Source organism: Ursus arctos, unplaced genomic scaffold (assembly GCF_023065955.2).
Source record: "Ursus arctos isolate Adak ecotype North America unplaced genomic scaffold, UrsArc2.0 scaffold_33, whole genome shotgun sequence".
In the NCBI taxonomy this organism is placed as follows: domain Eukaryota; kingdom Metazoa; phylum Chordata; class Mammalia; order Carnivora; family Ursidae; genus Ursus; species Ursus arctos.
Window position 1 is genome coordinate 7,897,956 of NW_026623019.1, and position 26,268 is coordinate 7,924,223.

The window sequence follows — 26,268 nt, forward strand, 5'->3', positions numbered from 1 at the left end:
CGAATGAAGGTTGCTTCCTTGTAGATGCGGATGACAGAAGAGCTCTGTCCCGGAGAGAGGGAGGAAGCGTTCGGCCTTTCCCCTTACTCCGGTTTAGGTTGATTGGACTACAGTGACAGTTGCGTGACGGATGTGTACACCGGTACCAATGACAGAAATCAAGACCGCGTTCCATGTGGCCGCCTGTCGCTCCCCAGGAGCGAAACGGTAGAGTTGAACAATATGGCGGACCCAGCGGTGCTCTTCCACCCGGAGCTCGCATCCGGGTCCCCCGGGGGGCGGAAGCGCGGTCCACGGCCGCCGGGTCTCCCGCCGCAGCTGGGGTCTCCCGGACGAGGTTCTGGTCCTCGGGGAGTGGCTTGTCACTGAGCAGGGAGAGCCAGGGTAGCAGAGGAGCCCAGCCCAGGACCTTGGGTCTGGGAGGAGAGTCCTGAGCCAGGACTGACGGGGAAGCAGGGTTGTGGCTGCAAGCGCAGAGCAAATGCACGCCTGGGTTTATCCACGAGACCAGAGCCGCGCCTCCCCCGCCGCACGGAACGTGGGCCCCGGAGCCGCAAGTCTCGCTTCCAGATTCAGCTTTGGTGCACTGGCCACAGCTATTTGGTCTCTTGGTTGCATGATCCTTCCTTGCAAAAAGGGAACGAGAACTGTGCCTTCTTCACAGCGTTCCTATAATTAAATACACCCATGAAGGGATCCAGTAGATGGGCCTAGACTCTCAGCTTCCTTCCTACATTCCTAGTAAACCGGGACCTTGGTAAGAACTATGGCTGCCTCGTGGGCTCGGCTACTCGAGCTCAACGAAAAGGCCGGGCCGAGGAGGATACAAATAGGCGGCAGCCCCGTGCAGGTTGGCCTGCGTCTCGCTCACGGGCGCTCCCTCTCCCTGCCGCCTCTCCTGTCTGCTAGGGCCCGGGAGAACGCCACACCGCAGACCGCGCGATCAGACTGCGAGAACATTCTTCCACGGTGGAAAGCCTGAGTCACAAAGGCAGTGGCTTGGATGGCTTTATGACAGCAGTGCCTCCAAGGTTGAGAAGAGAGTCCAACGTGTACATGAAGTAGAGGAAACGGAGGGTAGCAGTGCAACAGGACTCTCCTCTTTGAGCTGAAACCAAACCATTCAATCACAAACTCTAATCCAGTTCCCCCTCACTGGGGAGCCCCAAGCCTATTGTGGTCAGCAAACTCGACAAAGGGTAAGAGGAAACTCAACACACTCTGTGATGCCTAGGCTAACTGGAAATGCGGACAGGAGAGTGGACACTTAGGGAGGGTCTCAGGAGGCTGCGTTTGGCGTGGGTCCAATTTCCTACAAGATTTGAAGTAGGATGCCGCGGGGATTCTTCATGTTAGGAAAGCCAGAATTGTGGCATTCTCCCTGGGCGATTCTAGGGAAGGATGTTTTCATCCACCCATTAGAGAGGAGAGAAAACTTTTCCACTTTGGTCCCTGCAGTCACGAGTTCCATAAGGAAGAGGGTGCTATCCGCCTTTGAAAATTTTCAAAACAAATAAATGCAAGACAGATGTGGGACAGTTGGGGAACATGACTGTGATGACACAGGTGATACTAGGAAACTACTGTTAATTCCCTTCGGTGTGAAAGTAGGATTGTGGGAGCCAGAGAGATGGCTTGAATTGTAGGGAGGTTCGTGCTGAAGTATTTCGGGGTGAAGTGTCATGATGTCTGGGACTTAATTTCAAAATGGTTTAATGTAAAGAGCAGGAGGACAAAGTATTAATCGTTGTTGGGCCTTGGTAGGAGAGCACAGGCGTGCATGGAACCCATCTTTCTCTTGAGCACTTGTGAAATCTTTCAAAATCAAAAAGATATTAATACAGATTTGTTATGTACCATATTATAGCACACTATAAATCTGTGTTACCATAGAGATGAGCTGGCGCGTAAACAATTTAAAGCACTAGAAAAGGTGGAGCAGGGGCTTAGGGTGGCTGGGTCCCTGGCCACATGTCTCCTGGTGCTTGAGATTAAAATCGTAAAAGTTCTGGACTCCTCTCCTTTGTGGCAAACCTGATTCGTTCCAGGAGACTGGTGCTCTCCGTCTTTTTTCTTTTTTTTCCTACCAAGCATGCCGTAGCCAGAGCCTATCCAGCCCTCTGCAGGAGACCTTCACTCAGGCACCAGGGATGCAATTCCCTAGAACTCAAAACACAAGAGGCAGTGTTTGCTGAGCTAAATTATCTCTTTATTAGGAAAGCACCAACACCACATTCTTGGAAATTACTGGAATTTTATTTGCCTCAGGCTTATGACTTGCAACCAAAGACATTGTGCAAAGAAAGCAAAGATTAAGTACACTTTAGGGAGAAGGAGACGATACACACCGGTAACATAGGAGATCAGGTGGATAAAAGAAGCCATCCAGTACACTATATAGATTAGATTGCAATATTCAATAGCGTTTTCAACAGAACTTTGTTTTGTTTAACTCAAGAGCAAAAAAAAATTAAGCAATGTTTACAGTAGACATAAATCTTATACAGTTCAAAAAGCATTTTTTTTCAGATCATAGAGCATAAAATGGAAAAATGTCTATGCAGGTGAAGTCTAACTACTGTACATTTATTACCTATTAAAGTTGCTTATATGTACCACAGTGTAAAAAAAAAAAAATACCGAACAAATTAAAACCTTGAAAATTGCCTGATGAAAAATAAAATAACCAGTGGCTTTTAATGGCTTCTCCTGGTTATCAGTGCTACAAAAAGACAAAAAAATCTTCTCATCTGAACAGGTGGTAAAACCAGGCACAATCAAACCGTTACCAAATTAGACCCACCCATAGAAATATACTATCCACCCACATATTTTCCATCAAAAGCTTTGTCTGTTTTAATCTTTGAATCTTTGAGGCCCATTTGGTCACAATATGTTACAAATATTTGTGTATGTGCGTGTCGTGTGTTTTTACACCATGATATCATATGTTTGTCTGGCACTATCCTAAAGCTAGTTTATAGATGATGATGATACAAAGACAACCCAGGGCCCATAGGACAAATGAACTCACTGGGCAGAAATGAGAGAGGAGAGGAGGGAGTTCAGTTCTACCGAGGGGAAAAAAGGTCCATACTGATCACTCATCATCAGTCCCACTTGCTTCTGACTGTTCCTAAAAATAAACATAGGATAAAAATGCATGAAATCACACATAGGAAAAAGACCTAATAAACCCTCCAGAGCCAAAGTAGAAAAAAGATGACATTTTGGAAAGGGCTAACCCACATCTCCGCATTCTGTGGCAAGGTGGCGGGACACTTGGGAGGAATCCCAGCTCAAAAAGGGGAGCTTCTGGCGGGGAGTCCCAAAGCGCTACCCACCATCTGTACCACTGTCTGGCACGAGAAGGTCAAGGCTAGTAACTTTTATTTTTAGCACTGTGGGTTTAGAAAATTCACCAGAGGTCAAAAGGACAATGCAGTCGCTGTCTACTCACGGGTAGGTCTAAAGAAAACACAGCATTTTAAATGTATTTGAAAAAGTCTGGGCCAAGGGTGAAGGCTGGGTGGGGTGGCATTAAGGATTCTCAAGTGTTTTCCATCAGACCCAAATGGCAGCGCACTGCAGGAAAACCCGACTAGCATACAGACTCAAATGGTAAATTCTTTCAGTCGTGGGGGGGAGGGGGTCGTGCTAGGGAACCTGAGGTCTCCTGGAAAGTGGATAAAATGGAGACCACTGGCCCTTGTCCACATCCGGGCACTGCGTGCTAAACCCAGTTACACTGTTTGGGTCTCAGTCCAACCTCTGCCATTTGCTTCTACGACCTGGAGCCAAACACACCTAACCTGGGCCTGGGTTTCTGTGACAGGGCAAGTGACAGCTCTCCTCGGAGGCTCCCACGAGCACTAAAGATGACCTCACAGGGGAAGGGAAGTATTTCAGGGCCTGGCTCCATCCCTGCTCCTGAATTTTTCAAAATTAAAAAGCAGCAGCCATCGAGAAAACTAAGTGCTGGGAAGGTAAGAAAGGAGAAGCGGAAACTCGACTGAGTCGTTTCTCATTTGTGGAGACAGTTAAAGAGGCAGCAACCCAAAGCCCGGAACTCTTTGTCTCGGGCAGCTTAGTTCACAGCCCTCAGGAACGAAATCTCCCCCAGTCTTTACATTTCCATTTCTGGATAATAAAGCAGTTACACGAGAGGAAAGGAGCGGAGAGGGCTTCTGGGCTTCAGCCAAAGCCCGTCCCACTTACATTTTCATCCTGTTCCTCATCGCTGTCGAAATCACTCACTACAGGCTTGGCTTTTCCCCGATTCGGCCTTTTCTTGCCTTTGCCTTTGTCCCGGCCCTTCTCGTCTTTTTTATTGAGCTTGATTTTCACCTTAACAGATTTTGCTACAACAAAAAAACAAACCAGCAGTGAGGAATCGTGGGGAAGGCCTTCCCCAGGGAGTGAAAAGGTCACCGGGAGTGCCCAGTACCTTCTCAATTTATGCCTGTTCTCCATTGTCCCGTTAGCACCTGCCTTCCCTCACAGACCCACCCTGGTTAGGAAGGTATATTACATCGTTACCCCAACCAGGCTACACCAGGGGGTGATATCCCCTGCCAGGCAGCGGGCGGAGTCCCTTTCTGTGGTCTCTGAGTGGTCGGACGGGGACCTTCCTCAGCAGGACACAGAGCTGCCTTTCTCACTTGGGGAGGGTTGTGGGTGTTTATTCAATAGAACTTTGTCAGGACAAAGTACATGTAAGTATAAAGCCTTTTTTTTTTTTAGAGGCCAGTGTTACCGTGTGGATAACTCTAGTTGACTTGAATGGGATACTATTAACAGCACAGAACGGTACAAAATGGAAAGTGAAATGATTGTGGACACTTTCTTTCCCCCATCTCTACTAGCTCCTGATTGTTTCTGGAAATAATCACAATTATTTGAAGAACAAACAACTGATGGTCTATAATTATATAAAGAATTCCGGCGCGCACACTCACTTGCTTTAGGCATGCCCCAATTAGCCACCTTACCTTCCTCCTCACCTATGGGGGACACTTCTGTCCATGAGTGTCTACCTGCCTAATTCTTTCCAAGGCCTGAAAATGTTCTGCCTCAAGGGTCTACGCTAAATGATTTAACCAGTCCTCTAGTGACGGGTGCTGAAGTTCCCAGCTTTTTTTTGCCAGTATAATAAGCAAAGCTGCTGTAAACCTCTTTGTTGACAGATTTGTCAGAATTTGGGGGAGGTTTGGTGACTATATATCCATATGGCAAATTTCTCAGCGTTCTGTTAAATTAGCCGTCAGTAAGACAGCACCCCTGTCCACCTTCACAGGGCTATTCTGAGCAAAAGAATAAAAACACGTGGGAGAGTTCATCGTGCCAAGGCCACAGAGGTAGGCGTGCAACCCAGCGTACAAGGAACATCTGTTCTGCGGCACTGTTCTGGGATAGGTGTCCACAGCAAACCGTTTTTTAGGACTTGATGATGAAGTCAGCGAGGATGCGGGGCTCTCCTTCACACCAGTCCTACTGGAATTTCAGGTTGGTCGGGCCTCGAGACACCTAGATACTGGTCTGGAGGGAATTATAGCTCCAGAAGGAAGCTCGGAGACCAGTACAGACTTCGTTTGTGAAGTGGGGGAACCCACCACAATATTTACAAAAATGAAATCTTCCATGGAGGCAGAGGCTGACAACACTGTTGAGCTCAGAGCTGTTCTGACCTGTAGTACCGGCCTACGCCCTCTGCGTCGCCCGAACACGGCAGAGGCGGGCAAATCTGAATATGCAAAATAGTACTCCTGGTCTGGCTTCCGTCCCTTGTACCCAAGTGTCTGCTGCATAGCGGACTTGCAAGGTAGGGGCCTGCTGTTTGGGTGGAGTAACTGGAGAAAAGAAGAAACTATGGGGGGGTGGAAAGGTTGACCTATTAATAGAAAGGCATAAAGATGTAAAGGCCTCTTTAAAAAAAAAGTCTCAATGAAAAAAAACGAAGTATCTATCTGTACAGGTGGAGAACTTCCTGACATTTGGAGTACAGAAAAATCCACTCAAGGTGTGAGAGGGCAGAAGACCGGCAGAAAAGGTAAGAAAATTTCTCTCCAAGTAGATGATTTAGCCACACCTTGGAGGGTGGGATGCTCTTAAGCTACTAGGCTCTGTGTGTCCATGGACATGGGCCTCCAAAAAACCTACCTGCCAGGCCTACCTTGGCTGAAACACTGGACCAGCAGAGGAGCACTGCAAACAGCATCCTAAGGCTTTATGACCCCACCCTTAAGGGCTAATTATCAAGGGTGGCAGGCAGAATAACAGCCCCTTGGAGATGTCCCTGTCCTAATCCCCCAAATGTGACATGACATGGCCAAAGGGATGATGACAATCCTGGATGAACCAGGCGAGCCCTGAGTCCTTACAAAAAGCAGCAGAGCTCCTGGTTCAAGATGGCAACAAAGGAACATTCTGAACTCACCTCCCAAAGACCCACCCAATCTACAGCTACCTGTAGAACAATTTCCTTTGGAAAAAAACCCAAAATGGAGCTGAGTGACTCCTACAGAGCAGGTAAATAAGGAAAACCCATCCACCAGGTAGGAGAGGCTGAGACACACACTCACTATAATCCCACCCTGGGGCTGGCGACCCAAGATTAGGAGGGAACTCAAAATGTGAAGACTCTCCCCAAGGAGTGAAGGGTTTGAACCCCACAGTGGGTACCCCAACAACTTTTAAGACCTGAACCTGATAGAGGAGTCCCTAAAACATCTACCTTTGAGAACCAACAGGTCTCCCATGCGCAAATCCCACAGGGCTCTAATAGCTAAGAACTGGGTCTCTTGCCCCAGGACAGAGACAATGACCAAGCAGCACCTAGGCTTTCGGTGAACGAGGCTTCTTTGTTTTGTTAAAGCATCACCCCAAGGGGCAGGCACCAAATTGGACACACATGTGAGGGCCTGCTGGGGTGCTCTCTAGGGATAGAGGCGTCTTTGCACTTTCCCTCTACCTCACAGCAGTTTAACTCCTGGAAAGGAGTTGTACCCTCCTCTGGTGCCCCGTTTAGCCTCTCCCGCTCCCTCGGGGTACAGCTAAAGACAAGAGTCCAAGATCCCCAGCGCTGTGGTGAAAGAGACGTGTCAACTGATCTTCACGCAGACGGGCTGAGGGGCTAGCTTCTAACGAAACACACATCTAAGGACAGACGGTAACCCTTTCGTGCGACCTTACAGGGTGGGTGTTGAGTTCTTCCTCTGCCACACTCCAGAGAGTCGGTGTCTCCCAAAGGGCGGTACTTACACACACTGGCACGCTGGGTTGTTATGACTGCCAGCCCGTGGCCCTCTTGAGGTCGCCCGGCTCGGGGGCCAGCAGGCTTCTGCTTGGGCCCCAGCAGCCCTGTGCATGTTTGCACACTTGACAAGCCGCTGCCTGAGGGTCTGGAGTCGAAGCAGCCTGAACTGGGATGCTCCTGGAGACCCGCCCCCTTGAGACCATGACTGCTCCTTGACACAACCTTAACTACAGGGGCCCCCAAAACAGGCTGCTTGGACCATCACAGCGGTGAGACAGACAACCAAGAGAGAGGGCCAGGGTAAAGCAGTGTCATCTCCACCAAGAGGCTACTCCTTCAAGAGTCAGAGACGTGGTGGGTTCACTAAGGCATGAAACCAACGCAGAGTCAAGGAGAACAGAGACACAGGACTGTGTTCCAAATGAAAGAGGACGAGAAAACCTTAGTTAGGTATACCCTTCACTTCCATTTTCTTAAGGACTTTATCAGACGAGGAATAGAAAATAAGGGCCCTAAAAGTGCTCAGTGAATTGGGTAGGAGGTTGGAGGAACACGGAGAACTGCCACCAAGAGGGAGAGAATACTGACAAGTAGCCCATGAAAGTCACACAGCTGAAGAAAGCAGAGGCCGAACTGGAAGCTGCAGGAGGGGAGTTCCACAGAAGACGGACAGAAACCCGACTGGAGCAGCGTGAAAAGTACACCGGAAACCCCCTAAGGGTAGCAGCAGATTTCTCAGCAGAAACACTAGGAGGGAGTGGCAGATACATGCAGAATGCTCGAAGGAAAAAAGAGGGCCAACCAGGAACACTGAACCTGGCACATCTGTCATTCAGAATTGGAGAAAAATGTTTTCCAGACAAGCAACAGCTAAAGTTCATCGACACAAACTGGCCCTATAAGAAGTGTTACAGGGACTTTTTCGGCAAAAAACAAAAGGTGCAAATAATAAATCACAGTGGTAAATATACAATGAAGGTAGTGACCTGATCACTTGTGAAGTTAGTATGAAGGTTAAAAGACAAAAGTGGTGAAAGTAACCATAACTACAATAACTAGTTGAGATACACAAGTATATACAGAGATGTAAGATGTAACTTTAAAAATATAAAACCTGGAGCGGGGGCTCAGTTGGTTAAGTATCTGCCTTGGGGTCCTGGGATCAAGTCTCACATCAAGCTTCGCCCTCTGCCCCTCCCCCTCTCTCAAATAAAATCTTTACAAAAATCCTAAAAGGTGGAAAGGGGAGATTAAAAATGTAGAGCCTTAGAAAATGTTAAGTTTTAACAACTTAAAATAGACTGTATTATAAAAGTCTCCTGGCAACACAAAGCGGAAGCCTAGGATAAATACACAAAAGATCAAAAGAACTATGGCTACCACTAAACTGAGTCATGTAACCACAGATGAAGAGATGTAAGCGAACAAAGGTGCGGAGAGAAACCATAAAAACTCCCAAAAGCAATGAACAAAATGGCAGGGAGCAGATAGCTATCAATAGTTCATTTAAATATAAATTGGCTAAAGAGGACAATCAAAGGACAGTTGACTGAATGGATTAAAAAAGAAAAAAACAAGACCCAACTCTCTGCTGCCTACAAGAGCCTTCCCTCCAGATCTACAGACCCCCCCGGAGGAGAAGGGATGGAAAAACAGTCCAAGCAAATTAAAATCTGGAGCAGCAACAGTTAGACCAAACAGACTTTAAAACAAAGACCATGCTATGATGATGAAATAACATTCATAAACATGTACGTACCCAACACGAAACAGCTAAATGACACGAAGCAAATATGAGGGATGTAAGGGAAGAAAAGGACAGCAATAGCAGAAAGGGGGGGACCTTATTACCTCACTTACATCAGTGAATGGCCTTAAATGACATATGAGATCACATAAAGTCAACACATGTTTAGAGAACATTCCATCCAAACACGGGAGACGATACATTCTTCTCAAGGGCGCAGGCAACATTGTCCAGGACTGATATGTTGGGCCACAGAACAGTTCTCCAAACATCTAAGAATGAAATCATGGAAAGCACCTTTTATTTTTGACTACAACAGTATGAAACTAGAAATTGCTTACAAGGAGGACACTGGAAAAAAACACAAAGATGTGGATACTAAACATTCTAAACAACCCATGAGTCAACAAAGAAATCAAAAAGGAAATAAAATCTCCGGCACAAATGAAAACGGAAACGCAAGGTTTCGAAATCTGTGGATGCAACACAAGCAGTTCTAAGACGGAAGTTCACGCCAATCCAAGCCTACCTCTAGAAACAAGAAAAATCCCCAATAAACAAAGAACTAGAAAAAGGTAGCCTGAAGTCAGAGAGGACATTAGTGAAATTATGACTAAAAAAATAGAATGCATCAATGTAACTAAAAGGGCATTGTTTGAAATGATAAAACTGATAAACCTCTAGCCAGATTCCTCAAACGAGGGCTTAAATAAAATCAGAAATGCAAAGGATCATAAGCAACTACTATAAACTTTTATATGCCAACAAATTGGAAAACAGAAAAAAAAACGGATCCATTCCTAGAAACTATCTTCCAAGCCTCTATTACGAAGAAATAGAAAAGCTGAATAGAGCAAATCCAAGTAATTAAATTGAATCAGTAATTTTAAAAACCCACAAAACTGGGGACGCCTGGGTGGCACAGCGGTTGAGCGTCTGCCTTCGGCTCAGGGCGTGATCCCGGCGTTACGGGATCGAGTCCCACATCAGGCTCCTCCGCTATGAGCCTGCTTCTTCCTCTCCCACTCCCCCTGCTGTGTTCCCTCTCTCGCTGTCTCTATCTCTGTTAAATAAATAAATGAAATCTTTAAAAAAAAAACAAAACCCACCAAAGTCCAGGACCAGAAAACTCTACAGGTGAATTCTACCAACCATCCTTAAGTTATTCAAAAAATTGAAGGAGGAATGTTTTCAAATTCATTTTACGGGGCCAGTATTACACAGAGACACCGCAAGAAGAGAAAATACAGGCCAATGCACATGAAGGACACAGATGCAGAAGTTCACAACGAAACGTTAGCAAACTGAATTCAACAATGCGTGAAAAGATCACAGCCATAATCGAGTGGATTTCACGGATGCAGGATGGTTCAAATCCACAGAGCAACGTACTGCACCACAGTAACAAAACGAAGGCTAAACATCATCTCTCAATAGATGCCAAAAACACACGTGATAAAATCAACAGCCCTTTATGATATTCTCAACAAAGTAGGCAGAGAGGGAACATACTGCAACATAATGAAGATCTTATACAAAACCCCACAGCGAACCGCATATTCAAATGGTGAAAAACCGAGAGCTCTTCCTCGAAGATCAGGAACAAGGTCAGGATGCCTACTTTTGCCACTTCTGTTCAACATAGTATTGGAAGTCCTAACCTGAGCAGTCACTGAAGAAAAGGAAGTAAAAGGTGTCCACATTGGAAAAGTAGTAAAACTCCCTTTTGACAGAGGACATATTTAGCAAAGCCTAAACACTGCACCAAAACACTATTAGAACGAATTCAATGAATTTGGCAAAGTAGGAGGATACAAACTTTTTTTTTTCTTTTTTTTTTTAAGATTTTTTTATTTATTTGACAGAGATAGAGACAGCCAGCGAGAGAGGGAACACAAGCAGGGGGAGTGAGAGAGGAAGAAGCAGGCTCATAGTGGAGGAGCCTGATGTGGGGCTCGATCCCATAACGCCGGGATCACGCCCTGAGCCGAAGGCAGACGCTTAACCGCTGTGCCACCCAGGCGCCCCAGGAGGATACAAACTTAACACAGAAATGTTTTGTTTCCATATACGACTAATGAGCTATCAGAGAAATGAAGAAAATAATCCTGCTTACAACTGCACCGAAATAATAAAATACCTAGGGATGAATTTAACCAAGGAGATGTAAGACCTGTACTCTGAGCATTTTAAGACACCGATGAAAGAAACTGAAGAGGACACGAATAGTGGAAAGTTACACCATGCTTGTGGGTTAGAAAGCTTAGGATTATTAAAATGTCCATACTATCCACAGCAATCTAAAGATTCAGTACAATCCCCACGATGACGTGAATGGCGTTTTCCCACAGAACTGGAACAAATAATGCTAAAATTTGTACAGAACCACCAAGGACATCAAATAGCCAGAGCAATCTTGAGAAAGAACAAAGCCAGAGGTATCAAGCTCCCTCATTTCCAACTACACTACAGATCTACAGTAATGAAAACAGCATGGACCGGCGTGAAAACAGACACACAGAGCAATGGAACCGAACAGAGGGCTCAGAAATAAACCCACGCTTATATGGTCAAAGGAAGCAAGACTATATAATCGGGGAAAAGACAGTCTCTCCAATAAATGGTGCTGAGAAAACGGGGCAGCTACATGCAAAAACGTGAAACTGGACCACTATCTTATACCAAATACAAAATAAATTCAAAATGCAATAAAAGGTTAAAGGTGAGACCTGAAACCATAAAACTCCTACAAGAAAACACACAGTAAGCGGACATCAGTTTTAGTATTTTTTTGGTACTAGTTGCTTCAGGCAATGGCAACAAAAGCTAAAATAAATGGACTACATCATACTAAAAAGCTTCTGTACAGTGAAGGAAACCATCAACAAAAGGAAAAGACAACCTACTGAATGTTACAGATACTTGCAAGTCATACATCCAATGAGGGGTTAATATCCAAAATATATAAAGAGCTCATAAAACTTAATAACAAACACAACCCAATTAAAAAAAAAAAAGGGTAGAGGACTTGAATAGACATTTCCCAAAGATGCCAGCCAACAGGCACATGAAAAGAGGCTCAACATCACTCGTCGTCAGGGAAATAGAAATCAAAACCACAATGAGAAAGCACCGCACACCTGTCAGATTGGCTATTATCGAAAAGAAGTGCTGGCGAGGGTGCAGAAGACAAAGGAAGCCTCCTGCACCGCTGGTGGAAATGGCAGTTTGTGCAGCCCCTAGAGAAAACACAATGGAGATTCTGTAAAAAATTAAAAGTAGTACTACCACATGATCCAGCGATGCCAGTTCTGGGTATTGATCTGAAAAAGGAAAACACGAATTCAAAGCGATAGATGTGCCCCTCTGTTCATTTCCGTATCATTTACAACAGCCACGATACAGAAGTGACCCAAGCATCCAGTGATAGATGTGATCTATACACACAATGAAATAGTACTCAGCCACAAAAAAGAATGAAATCTTGCCATTTGCTGCCACATGGATAGATTGAGAGGATATAATGAAATAAGTCAGGCGGAGAAGACAAATGCCATGTAATTTCACATGTTTACATATGGAATCTAAAAAAACAAATGAACAAAACAGACTCAGAGACAAATGACTGGTTACCAGAGTGGGGAGGAGTGGTGAAGGGGACTTCACAAACTCCAATTTATAAAGTCTTAGATAGAGATACAATGGACAGCATAGGGACTATAGCCAATAATACTGTTATAACTTTTTATGGATTCAGATGGCAACTAGACTTAGTGTGGGGACCAGTTTGTAATATATAAAAATATCAAATCACTATGATGTACACCTGAAACTAACAGGATACAGTATGTCAATAATATTTCAATAAAACCATCTATATGCTGCCCACAAAATCATTCAGCTCTAAAGAAACAGACTGAAAGTGAAGGGATAGAGAAAGATATCCCATGCAAATCAAAACCAAAACAAAGCTGGGGCAGCTATAGTTATATCAGACAAAATAAACTTTTACAGGAGACTGGAATAAGAAAAAGAGCATGACGTAATGAGGAATGACGTAATGAGGAATGGGTCCATCCACCAAGAGGATAAAACATCTGTGATTATTTACGCACCATCATAGGCACACCAGTATACATAAAGCAAATACTAATGGACATAAAGAGACAGCAATACAGTAATAGTACACGACTTCAGTACTCCAGTTACATCAGTGGAGAGATCAACCCGAAAGAAAAGCAAGAAGGAAACATAGGTCTTAGGTGACATGTTGGATCAGAGGGACTTAACAGATACATACCGAACATTTCATCCAAAAACAGAATACACATTCTTAAGTGCACGTGGGATAATCTCCAGGATAAGTCAGACATGAGGCCACAAACCAAATCTTAACAAACTTAAAAAGACTGAAATATAAAGCATCTTTTCTGACCACAATGGAATGAAAACAGAAATTGAGTATAAGAAGAAAACTGGTAAAGGGGCGCCTGGGTGGCTCAGTCGTTAAGCATCTGCCTTTGGCTCAGGGCGTGATCCCAGCATTCTGGGATCGAGCCCCACATCGGGCTCCTCCACTAGGAGCCTGCTTCTTCCTCTCCCACTCCCCCTGCTTGTGTTCCCTCTCTCACTGGCTGTCTCTTTCTCTGTCAAATAAATAAATAAAATCTTAAAAAAAAAACTGGTAAATTAAAACACATGGAGATTAAAAAATGTTACTGAACCACAAATGGGTCAACAACAAAAAAATCAAAGGAGAAATAAAAAAATTACTTTGAGACAAATGAAAATGAAAACAATACCAAAACTTAGCAACAGCACTTCTAAGAGGCTACATCAAGAAAGAAGAAAAATCTCAACCTACCTTTACACCTCAAGGGACTAAAAGAACAAAACAAGTCCAAAGTTAGTAAAAAGAAGGAGTTAATAAAGATCAGAGCAGAAAAAAGTGAAACAGAGTAAAAAGACAATAGAAAAGATCTATGAGACTAAAAGCTGTTTCTTTAAAACAAAATTGACAAACCTTTAGCTACACTCACCAAGAGAAAAAGGTCTCACCTCCGAAATGAAAGAGAAGTTACAACTGAAACACAAAGGATCTGAAGAGACCACTACGAACAACTATATGCCAACACTGTTGACGACTTAGAGGACATAAATTCCTAGGATATACAACCTACCAAGACTGAATCATAAAAAGATAGAAAATACGAACAGATCAGTTACTAGGTTAGAAGATCAATCAGTGATCAAACACCTCCCAACCGACGGAAGTCCACAACCAGACAGCTCCGCTGGGGAACTCTCCCAGACATTCAAGGGAGAATGACGAAGAATCTTCTCGAACTCGAACAATGAAGAAGAAACACTTCCAAACTCATTTTCTGAGGCCGGCATCACCCTGGTAGCAAACCAGACAAGGGTGCTACAAGGGAAGACTATTAAGGCCACTATCCCTGATGAGCACAGATGCAAAAAGTCCTCAACGTATTAGCAATACAAATTGAACTACACATTAAAAGGATCATATACCACAATCAAGAGGGATTTACTCCAGGGCTCCTGGCGGGCTCAGTCGGGAGAGCATGCAACTCTTGATCCCGGGATGGTAAGTGGGTGTCCCACGTTAGGTGTACAGATTACTTAAAATCTTTAAAAAAAAAAAAAAAGGAGAGATGTATTCCGTGCAAGGATGGTTTACATCCATAAGTCAATCAATCAACATGATGTGTCACATTAACAAAACAAAGGATAAAAACCATGATCATCTCAATAGATGTAGAAAAAGCATTTGACAAAATTCAACATTCATTTATGATAGAAACTCTCAACAAAGTGCATATAGAGGGACAAGACGTCAACATACTCGAGGCCATAGAGGACAAGCCCACAGCTAATAATAGTATACTCGATGGAGAAAATCTGAAAGCCTTTCCCCTACGATCAGGACAAAAAGAAGGATGCCCACTCTTGCTACTTTTACTCAACACAGTATTGGAAGTCCTACTGTGAGCAGTTAGGCAAGAAAAAGAAAAGGCACCCAAGTTGGAAAGGAAGAAGAAAAACTGTCACCATTTGCAGATCTTATATAAAGAACACCCTAAAGATTCCCCCAATGACTCAAAATATGTTAGAGCCAATCGAAGAATTCAGTGGAATGATACAAAATCAATATGCTAAAATCTTTTGTGTTTATACACACTAGTAACAAGCTCTCAGAAAATATCAAGAAAACTACTCTATTTACAGTTGCCTCACAAAGAATAAAATACCTAAGAATAAATTTAACTTGAGGAGGTGAAAGACCTGTAAGCTGAAAGCTATCAGACGTGAATGAAACAAAGGGAAGCATCCACAGAGAAATGGAAAAAAATATTAGTGCTACCAACTGGAAGAAACAGCATTGTTAACAAGTCCATACTAGCCAAAGCAACCTGCAGATTCCATGCCATCTATCAAAATTCCAATGGCATTTTTCACAGAAATTGAAGGAACAATCCCCTAAAACTTGAATCAAGCCATAAAAGGTCCAGAGTAGCCAAACAAGCTTGAGAAAGAACAAAGCTGGAGGTACCACGCTCAGCGATTTCAAACTATATTACAAAGCTGGAGCAATCAAAACAGTATGGTGTTGGCATGAAAACCAGACACGAGATCAGTGCAACAGAACAGAGCACCCAGAAATAAAGCACACACACGGTCGCTTTACAGCAGAGCCAAGATCATACCATGGTGAAGGGACAGGCTCTTCAGGAAATGGTACTGGGAAAACAGGACAGGACAGCCACATGCCAGAAAATGAAACTGGATCACTAGCTTACACATGACAAGAATTATTTCAACACGGATTAAAGACGAGCACACGATCCAAAACCGTAAAACTCCTAGAAGAAAACAGGCAGGACGCTCCTTGACGTTAATCTTGACTTACGGTGTCTGCTCCGAAAAATCACTGCTGGCAAAAGCAAAAATACACAAGTGTGACTGTATCAGATGAAGAAGCCTCTGCACGGCCACGGAAACCATCCACGAAATGGAAAAGCAACTGACCGCATGGGAGAAAACTGCCCATCATCTCTGTTATGGAGCTGACGTTCAACATCTGTAAAGACCTTCTACCTTCATTAGCAAAGCAAGCCAGTTCAAAACGGGCCAAGAATTTGAATAGACACGTTCCCAAAGACATACACAGACGGCCAACAAGTACACGACACGGCGCTCAACGTCTCTCTTCATCGGGGAAATGGGAGCTCGAAACCACGAGGTATCACCTCACGCCCGTCAAAATGGCTAGTATCAAAAGGACCAGAAGAGTGTGGGTGAGGATGTGGAGAAAAGGGGACCCTTGTACCCTGTTGGCGGGGATGCAAATTTGTGCAGCCACCATGGAAAACAGTAGAGGGTCCTCAACAATTTTTTAAAAAAGGACATTATCCAGCAATTCCACGTGTGGGTATTTACATGAAGAACATAACACTAAGTTAGAAAGATGTGTGAACCCCCATGTTCACTGCAGCGTCACTTAGAGTCAAGATCTGAAAACTAAGTGCCCACAGACGGCTGAATAAAGAAAGTGTGTGTGTGTGTGTGTGTGTGTGTGTAGTGGAATATTATTCGGCCATAAAAATAATGAAATCCTGCTGTTTGTGGCAACATTGATGGATCCAGAGGGCATTACACTAAGTGAAATGAGCAAAATAAATAACCGTATGATCTTAAATGTGATTTCCTAAAAATAAAACCAAAAACCCCTGAGGCAAGTTGCGGGGTGTGGTGAGGGAAGGGGTCAAAAGGGACGACGTCGGTAAGTCCGGGGCGCGGTCGAGCGTGGTAACTATAGTTACTTCTGTGCATGTGACCGTTGCTGAGAAGGTAGATCTTCTACGTTCCCAGCAAAAGGAAACATTCGTAACTCCTTGCGGTGATGGCTATTGCCCAGGTTTACTGTGAGCATTTTACACTCTACTCAGCTATCAAACCTGTATGCTGTACACCTGCAACTAAGATGTCAATTACACCCTCAGTTTTAAAAAGAAGAGGAGGCAGAAGAGAGCGTCAAAGAGAGGCAGCGTGAGGAGGGTGCGTGGGATACGGGTCTCGCCTTCTGCCTCCAGACAGACCCACCGCTCACTGCAACCTGTGGAATTGTGGGTAATACATTTGGGTTGTTTAAGCCACTGGTTTGTGTTGGTTCATGACAGCGGCCCCAGAAAGCTAACACACTGCATCTCAGGAGAGCTCAGAGAAACTAAACCGCGAGGGGTGAGAGGGCAGGTCTCTGAAAGCGGATTAGAGACATGGCTCTAAAATAAGGGGCGATCTTGTTAAGGTCTGTTATGTAGACCTAAGGCATCAAATGCTGGGATCTCGGAACCGGGGAGCAACCGAATGGAACTGGAAAAGGTTAGACACTGAGAACAGATGTAGGTGTGGAGACACAGACACTCGTCACACTGCTGACACAGATCGCAACTCCAGAGTGGGGGGCAGGACGCATGCGTCCGATGTTTGAAAAACGTCTGCACTGATTTCAGGGTAGACGTTTTCAGGACAGTATTTAGAGTGAGATTGATAACGTTTTGTTAGACTCATTAATGAATGGTAACATATTGCTGTCTGAAGGCACTCATTGCTACGGGAAAATGTTCATAATATAGAAAATTAGGCTGCAAAAACAGTGTGCTGTGCTTTACAAAGAAAACAGGTAGAGAAACAACTGGAAGGCAAATTCTCAAAATGCTAAATGTATACCGGGTAATGGCATTACAAATTGTCCTTTCTTAAAAAAATATATATTTTCCAAGTTGTCTGCACTAAGTATGTAATCAAGAACCAATCTAATAAAAAAGAATTTGAAGTCTACCTGTACTGTTTCATATAGCAGACCATAAGCTACTGGGATTAATTACTTAGGAGGTATGGGGTGAGGACATAATTAGGTAAGAAAGTTCAGACTTTTGAAGGCAGCCTTAACCCTGTCTAAATATAAGGGTCCTCAACCACGGCTGCAATGAAGCTAAGACAGAAGAGGTCTTGGGTGCAAAATTTCTGAATGGATAAAGCAGCGCGTGCACACAGAGTAATAGTAGGCAACCACACACACAAAAAAAGAAATTTTGCCATTTGCAACAACATGGATGGAGCTAGAATATTACGCTGAATGAAATAAGTCCGAGAAAGACAAATGGTCCCAAGTGGGACCATATGATCCCACTCATATGTGGAATTTAAGACACCAAAAAAACGAGCCAAGGAAAAAGAGACAAACCAAGAAACAGACTCTTAACCATCAGTTTGTTCTCTATAGTTACCAGAGCAGGGATGGCGGGATGGGGGAAACAGGCGGTGGGGATGGAGGGATGTACCCATCTGAAGGGCACAGAGAAAGGTACAGATTTGGTGAATCACTATTGTACCCCTGAAACTAACATAACACTCTAAGGTAACTAAAAACTTAATTTAAAAAATTTCTGAAGGCACCAAAACTCAGTAATCCAGGTAAATATCCTAATGCAGTATTTGAAAAGCTCCAAATGCGCAAAAAAAAAAAAAAAAAAAAAATCCGTGATGTATAAAATACCAGAATTTTAAATACCGACGGGGCCTGTGTTTGATCCACGACAGATAAGATGGACCACGTTTCCAGCTTACGTTGACAATTACTTTCTAAGACACGGATTCTCACAGTGTGCTTGGTCCTGGGCCCGGCAGCCCAGTTAGAAATGCTCGCAAGCCCCAACACAGGTTACAGAATCAGAAACTCCGGGGGTGGCGCCCAGGAATCAATGCTCCATCAGTCCCCCCAGGGGAGAAGACCACTGTGTTACACCGCGGATAGGGGGTATGAAGAGCAATGTTGACAGAAAACGGATTTCACGCCGACTTTTCAAAGACAGCATTCAGTGAGCGTTTGCTAGGAGGCTGGCCCTATGCTAAGCTCCCGGCGTGCCCGGCAGGCGTTTGTGGTTCCTGGGTCTTAGAAGAAGAGTGACCTTGAGCAGGGTTACTTACGTCCACTGCCCAAGGTGGCCCAGCAAGGACGCGGGAGACCACGGAATAGAAACCAGACCTGCTGGCCTCGAGCGTCTGTGATGTTAGCCTCTGTGGAACCGTCTATGCAGCTGGCCAAGGGCAAAGCAGTGTAGGAAGCACAGGCCTGGGCTTACCCTCCGACTCGGACTCCTCCTCCTCTTCCTCCTCCTCCTCTTCATTACTGTCGTCCTCACTCTCTTCCTCTTTGGCGATTTTCTGCCGGGCACTCTTAAACACGGACTGCAAGACGATCGAGTCTTCGTAGATCTAAAGGGTCACAGAGGCGCTGGTTAAAAACCGCAAGCTGGGGACCCGAGGTCCTCAACCAGAACGCGCTCTTCTCCTCCTCGAGGAACACACGTGCTTCGTTATCCATGAATCCTGTTAGAAACAGCCCTAGCTTCTGTGCCTGCAGGAAACCCAACAGGGAAACCCTAAGCTCAAGCACAGGCCCACGGATTCCTCTGGAAAAAAAAAAAGTCCATTCGTGGTTGAAATTGTGTGTGTGTGTGTGTGTGTGTGTGTGTGCGCGCGCACACGTGTGCATGTGTGTCCGCGTGCACGGGCCTATAGACTTAGGGAAGCATGGGCTTCCGTAAGCTAGCCTCTCATTTTTGACAACAAAAGGAGTATTTCACCAACTGCATTTCTTGCTTGGATTGTTCTCTCAGATACTGTGGAAAAGGGACCTCCTATAAAGTGCACGTCCCCCAACAAAACGGAGGCTCTTCTGGATTCGGGGCTTATCAGCACCCGCTGCTACTGCTCTATCAATACTTCCTGTTTAGTGTCTGCACAGACCTGAGCACAGCCCCGTGGAGTCGCTAAGGTCTGAAGTTCAAAAATGGTCCCTTTTCTCAAACACCTGAAAACTAGGAAGTACTGTCTGATCCAGCACCCCGCCTCTCGGTATATAGCGGGAGCGGAGAGCGAGGCCTCGCGGGGAGATCTGCACCCCATTTCACAGCACCGCTAGTGATTCTGGATCGCCGAGGGGTACCAAGCCAGGGTCCACCGACGGGGGAACAAAATGCAGTATCTATGGAAAATGAATTCGTCAGCCTCAAAAAGGAGAAACCCGATTCTTTGGCCCGCTGCAACGAGGATGAAGCCAAGGACATGATGCTGAGTAACATAAGCCGGTCACAAGACGACAGGTGCCCTCTGAGCCCTGTCTAGGAGGCATCTCAAGCAGTCAAATTCATAGGTTCCCAGGGACCGGGAAGGGGTGCAGCTAGCCCCCAGGATGGACTGAGAAGGAAGCCATTTGTGACTCTACTTCACGTGCGAGACGGGGCGCGGGCAGACAGGGAGGCTGGGGCACGGGAAGGGGCCTGCGGGGGCAGCACCAAGCTGCCACAGCGGGGTATGAAGATCCCAAAACCCTACCCGGGGCCTGCAAGTAGTCATGCACAGAAGACATCCTTATTGACCCCTGTTTACCCTCTGGGTCCTGGTTCTTCCCTTTAGCATTCATCCAAGAGCGTCTCGAACACAGAAGGCGTGCTCTCAGGAACTAGTGTTTCGGTTAAAAGACCACCACTCTGAACCTCGAAATGTACCGTCTTTTCAGAAAAGGCCCGTGCAAGGACTCTCAGGCTCTCCAGTTTCATGACTGGAATGGACAGGAGGGTGGAAAACAAGCAGGATCCAGAGAGAAGCTTAAGGAACTTATTGGTGGCTTGACACTGACACTGGGTAGCAGACACAGGGACCTCTCCTTCCTTCTTCATGATACAAGAGCATTGGGCCGGAAATAAAGACGGGGGTGGGGTGGGGGGAAGGTGCCTACAAAAGGAGTGGAACGGAGGTGAAATTAAAGTGAGAGTATCCTCCCCCTGGTTATTCTCATCAACTGAGTGTCACTTACAGTAGACAAGGGGAGTTCTTTATTGCAGCTGGCTTGATAAGCATTTTCTGCAAGCAATTAGAGGCAGTGATTCTTTTTTCTCTAGATGTATTTTTTTTTTTTTTTAATCACAGTAGTTTCACTTCCTGATGCAAGGTTATGGTCAGAAAAACGAAGGTGAATATAATCAAATACACAGTCTCGACAAAAGCAAAACCTGTACTTCTGGCCTTTAAAGCATTACGCTAAGTGTTTTCCCGGAATTCCTCCTCTAGTTAGAACCAAGCGTTGCTGGGAAGCACATGGAGGAGCTTGCATAGCTATGGTACGGAGAGGCTGGCCGTAACCTGAAAGCGCCAAAGCCTCAATTTACTTACATCCTAGCATACGATGTAGGCTTTTATTTCGCATTTTTGATTCTGCCGGGGGAGTAGCAATGATTCAAACAGCAGAGAAATGAAACCTATCACTTAAAAGCGCAGAAGCACAGGTAAGGTCCCACGTTTTTCAGACAACTGAAGACACACCTGGGATCCCTCCAAGTTGAACGTCTGAGCATTGTGACAGAGAAGCATGACATCTTTCTCCAGGTCACCCAGGCTCCGGTACTTGTGATTACGAATCCTTTCCTAATGCAAATTTTGGATAAAAGAGAGGAAAGAAGAAAAAAAAAAAAGGCAAACAATCATTACTTGATCAAAAAAAGCCTGATTTGATTTTCCTTTTGTCTTCACAGCAGGGGGCCCTGCCGGGGGGGGGGGGGGGGGGGGGGGGGGGGGGTCGGTGGGAGTGAACTACTCCAGGGGGCGCCATTCAGAGAGACCACCCTCCCAGGGGTGTCCCTTCTTGTAAGAGGGAAGGAACAGCACAGGATGGGACACAAGAACCACAAAAGGATGGGGGGAGAAATCTGAAACTTCTTAAATAAAATGCAATATAATACAGTATGAGCTCTCCACATAATACACGGAAAGGCCGGAGGATCTCCCCGCCACTCTGGTGACAAGCCCTAGATGGGGGGGAAGGGGGTGTCCACTGCCATCAGACAGGATGCCCCTGCCCAGTCCTGACTGTGGTCATTTCAATGGCTTCACCCTTTTTACAAAGTGTGTAAACAAAATATCTACCTTTATTTTTTTGAAATCCACCGGCTTCCTAATTAATTCATAATATTCTGGCAATTCTTTCCTTGAAGGTAACTGAATGAAGACTTCACTGAGCTGCCGCCCTGAACTGTAGGGTGGAAGAGACAAACAGATCCGATCAAACGCTACCGAGGCAAGTGTTTCTTCAGAAAATGTCCAAAAAGCCAACGGCATCCTGTGCCTACAGACGCGGGGCCCTTTAAATCAAGAAAAGTCCCACGACTGCACTCGAGATGAATGCTCCTTGCGCTAACTCCAAACTCACATGAAAATGCCATTGGATCCCCACTTCTGTCACACACAGGATACGGCAAGTCCACTGCGAGTTCCTCCTTCAGAGGGAACGTGGCTCTGCTTTTTGATAGAAATCTTTAAAATGTCCTATTCAACCAACAATTCCATTTTTAAATGAATAATAATTGAGTTGGTAGGGGAAAAAGCAACACAATGGCTTTATTTCCATACGCCTTTGTCTTCAAACTCCCTATTTGGAAAATAGTGTGTTACAATATACTCTGGAAACTCAAAATGAAAAGCCTTTGTGTCTTTCTTTTCTGATTCCTTTTAGGGCACCTTACACACTGTGAACCACACGTACCTTTATTATTATTTGCCAGAGGAACCCCTTCCGATCGCCTAACTGCACTCGTGTGCGCACGGAGCCACTTGGGCAGCAGAAAAACTAACCTATTTAGCAAGTGCGGATGCCTCCTGTGTCTGGGATTAGTGCGGGACCCTCCCTCAAATCCGCGGTAGCTTTATTTGAAAGCACGTTTAATAGCAGCAAATGCTTAGCAATTCATAACTTTGAGAGACAGTCTCTAAAGCGTTATAGGCTTTTAACATCACTTATAGTATTAGGAGCAGGCGCGGCTACGGGAACAAAGATATTCGTGATTTAGGTTCAAGATGCTAACATCTGACTTGGCCTATTCAGATCAATGGCGGCTCACGAGGAATGGGAGAGTCATTTTTTTCACAAAAATCTCTCTTCCCTTACGATGCAGTCTCTACTTCCTTTGTGAAGGCAGACATGCCAAAAAAATAAATAAATAAAGAGAAATCACTGCCATGTAAATTTCGGACGGTGAGCCCGGGAGTGTGCAAGCACGCTAGAAGCTGTGGCTGAGAATGAGGGACAATATGCTGTTTTAATCCACAGTCCCAGCTGTATAATTAAAAAATATTCATAATGACAGTTATCATAAAAAAAGGCATGCGCAGTAACTCAAACGGTTGCTTAGCAACCAGTGGGGAAAATGCTGAAGAGCATAGGGGCCTGCATAAATTAACCGAAAATCCTCTGTCAAAGGAATGGGCGAGTTTTTCTGTTATGCTGGGTCTTGGTTTTATTATTTTTTTTAATACAGACAGGAGCCTCATGAATATGAAAATCAGGGGCACGCACAAGGGGTTTAAGAACACTGCAGTGTACTGGGGAATTGGATTTTTTAGGTTATCGTGGGGAGAACCAAGGAGCGTCTCCCACCCTATGGTCACCCCTACCCCCCTTTCCAGGCTGAAAGATGCATTTGTACCTCCACAAATTATACCACCGAGTCTGTGACAACGACTAGCTTGTTTACTATCGCCTTCACCATCGGGCCACAATTTCTGGTTTCTTTTCCTACCATTCTGAGATTTATATACACAAAGATTTTACCTGTTGGAAAAGGAGTACCTGGAAGGCAATTTATAGCTATCACTTTTCTATTTCTATCCGTGTCTTCTCAACAATCAGGAAGTCAGACCTCTTTGTAAGCGTGGATTGAACACCTGACCCTCAGTGACATCTTCATGCTGTCATTTTGTACATTGCCAACAGATGGTGTCATTTTTCTATTGATGGATTACAAGGACATCTGTGCTTTGTACACCTGTGACGGACAGACTCTCGATTTCAACTGTGCTACTGGTGAATTAAGAAATAAGCCGTTTGCACCAAGAATGTGATATAGCATTTTAGAACGGGGGCAAAATGGCCAAAGCAATCTCGGTGTGATGTCTCTGCCCTCAGTCGGGTTGTGGGAATTCTAGACCCTGTGACGAGACAAGTCCAGAATTACCTGTGCTCGTAAAGAAGAGAGCTGAACGTTCTGAGACTCAGAAAATAAAACAAATTTATTTTGTTGATACTGTTTCAAAAGTTAGGGCTCCCTTGACTCAGTGTTCCTGTCCTACTTCCTTTCTCCCATCTCCCAGGACAGAGGACAGGGGCAAACAGAAGACCTGGAAGCTACTGGAAAAGACCTCTTGTGGTAGGTTGGTGTGGTCATAATACAGACGTCTCAGTCTGGCTTTCAAAGCCCTCCTCTCTGCTCATTTTCGGCAAACCCAATCTGTCCTGATGACCTGACTCTTCTGGTCAGGATCGCTCCTTTCCCATATGCTGATGAAGACTGTGGTCAACCCCCACTTGGTTACGAATTCCCAGTCTCCATGCCAACAACCATACTTCATGAACCCATTCTCCATAAAAATGGGAAGAAATTCTTACTATCAAACTAACCCTTAGTACCTCCCTGCCTGGAACTTCATTCTTCTATGTACGGGTAGGTGGTTCCCCCCCGCCCTTTTCCAAAGAGGCGGGGGAACACCTTACATGTGGCCAAAAGCCTTCCCCCTCCCTGTGGGGGTTCTGATGACAGCTTGAGCAGGAATGTCAGGACATCCATCTTTAGGTTATAGAATGCAACAAGGTAGGGGCGCCTGGGTGGCTCAGTCAGTTAAGTGGCTGCCTTTGGCTCGGGTCATGATCCCAGGGTCCTCCCCGTCCCCGTCCCCCTGTTCAGCAGAGAGTCTGCTTTTCCCTTTCCTTCTCCCCACCCCTGGCCCCCCACTTGAGCGCACACTCTCTCTCAAATAAATAAATAAATAAATAAAATCTAAAAAAAAATGCTTCCAGGTAGGAGAACCACTTGTTGACAGATCACTACAGTAACTTATTTTTTTCCTAAATTAAAGGTTTAAAAAAAAATTAAAAAGGAAGTGAAACAGCCTGACGGACTTCTGAATTCTTGGCATTTGTTTCTCAAACTTAAGCTGAGCAAAGGCTTTCTCAATATACCTTTCAAATGTTTTTTTTTTCCCCCGGTGCTGGAAAGTTTTTTTAAGTCCAGAACAATGGACTAATTGTACAATGGTTTGCAGAAGGTGTTCTGTTTCTGTTGAAATGCTTAACCTACCCCCCCCCCAGGTATTTTCCATTATGTCATTTTGTACAGTTTAAGGCCTACAAGGAGAAATTGTTCACTGGAAGAGTGCTGCTTCCCATGACAGAAAGGATACCCGCTCCCCTCCTCCAAAAAGGATTCCACTGACGCTCCATGACTTCAGATAGATTTCGTACAGTGATCTATCCCAGAATAGGAAACGTGACCCTGATAAGGAAGAGCCTGGGTGGGGGAGGAGCGTAACCTAAAATATAAAATAACACTGTGCTCTTCAGACAGTTTCCAGGTGCTGGAAGACCAGCAGCCCAGGGGCTCCTCCCCACAGAGGTGAGTGGGCACAGGGACCCATGGCCCCGATGTCAGGGTGAGACAGAAGGGCCCCCCGTGCCACTGTGGGAACGGTGGTTTGCAAACCCCACAGGTACTGCTCGTGTGTGTGTGTGTATACACACGGATAAGCAGGCACACAAGTGAGGCTAACTTTGCTGGGCTTCATCTGGAAACCCACTTCTCTCCCATTACTTTCGCAAACCAAAGGATGCGACTTTCACGTCCGCACTCCTGGGATTCTAAAATGGTGACCGCATACATGATGAATGTTACATAAACATCAGCTTTCCCTCGGATTACATTTTAGGCATGGCAGAGGGTGGAAATGCTAGCTAAGAGACCTGCTCCTTGAAAATGCTGGCTCTTCCACCTTCCCTACAAACCCAAACCTAGAAGATAAGGTACTGGGTGACAGGTTTTTGGGTTTTTTTTCTGGTTTTTTTTTCTTTTTTTTTTTAACCTGCCCAGGCTGATCTGATGACATGCATGGATAGTGGATACTTCTGAAAGAGAATTTAGCTAACATTGACATAGCCACATGTTTACACTTAATAACTAAACAAAACCTATCTTGCGTCCATTAAAAAAAAAAAAGATGTCATGATTTAGAATATCCACTTGGAGTTGGAAGGATTTTATGGGAAGAAAAAAAAAAGTTACTACAATCCTAAAGGAATCAAACACAGATTGGGATGAAAACTTTAAAAAATTGGGTCAACATTGGAAGGCAGTAGGTG

General features: G+C 45.0%; 1 protein-coding gene across 8 annotated transcripts in view; it reads right to left on the reverse strand.

The window, feature by feature from the left end:
• Nucleotides 1-2,187: 2,187 nt before the first annotated feature.
• SMARCA2 (SWI/SNF related, matrix associated, actin dependent regulator of chromatin, subfamily a, member 2) overlaps nt 2,188-26,268 on the reverse strand; it is a 170,567-nt gene continuing 146,486 nt past the window's right edge. For all 8 annotated transcript variants that reach the window (XM_026519295.4, XM_026519290.4, XM_026519293.4 and 5 more), the window contains 5 exons: nt 22,011-22,116; nt 21,411-21,512; nt 19,169-19,301; nt 4,219-4,361; nt 2,188-3,136 (listed from right to left, as the gene is read on the reverse strand). In XM_026519295.4, coding sequence (XP_026375080.1) covers nt 3,101-3,136; nt 4,219-4,361; nt 19,169-19,301; nt 21,411-21,512; nt 22,011-22,116 — 520 coding nt within the window. In that variant the 3' untranslated portion in view covers nt 2,188-3,100. The remainder of the gene's footprint in view (nt 3,137-4,218; nt 4,362-19,168; nt 19,302-21,410; nt 21,513-22,010; nt 22,117-26,268) is intronic.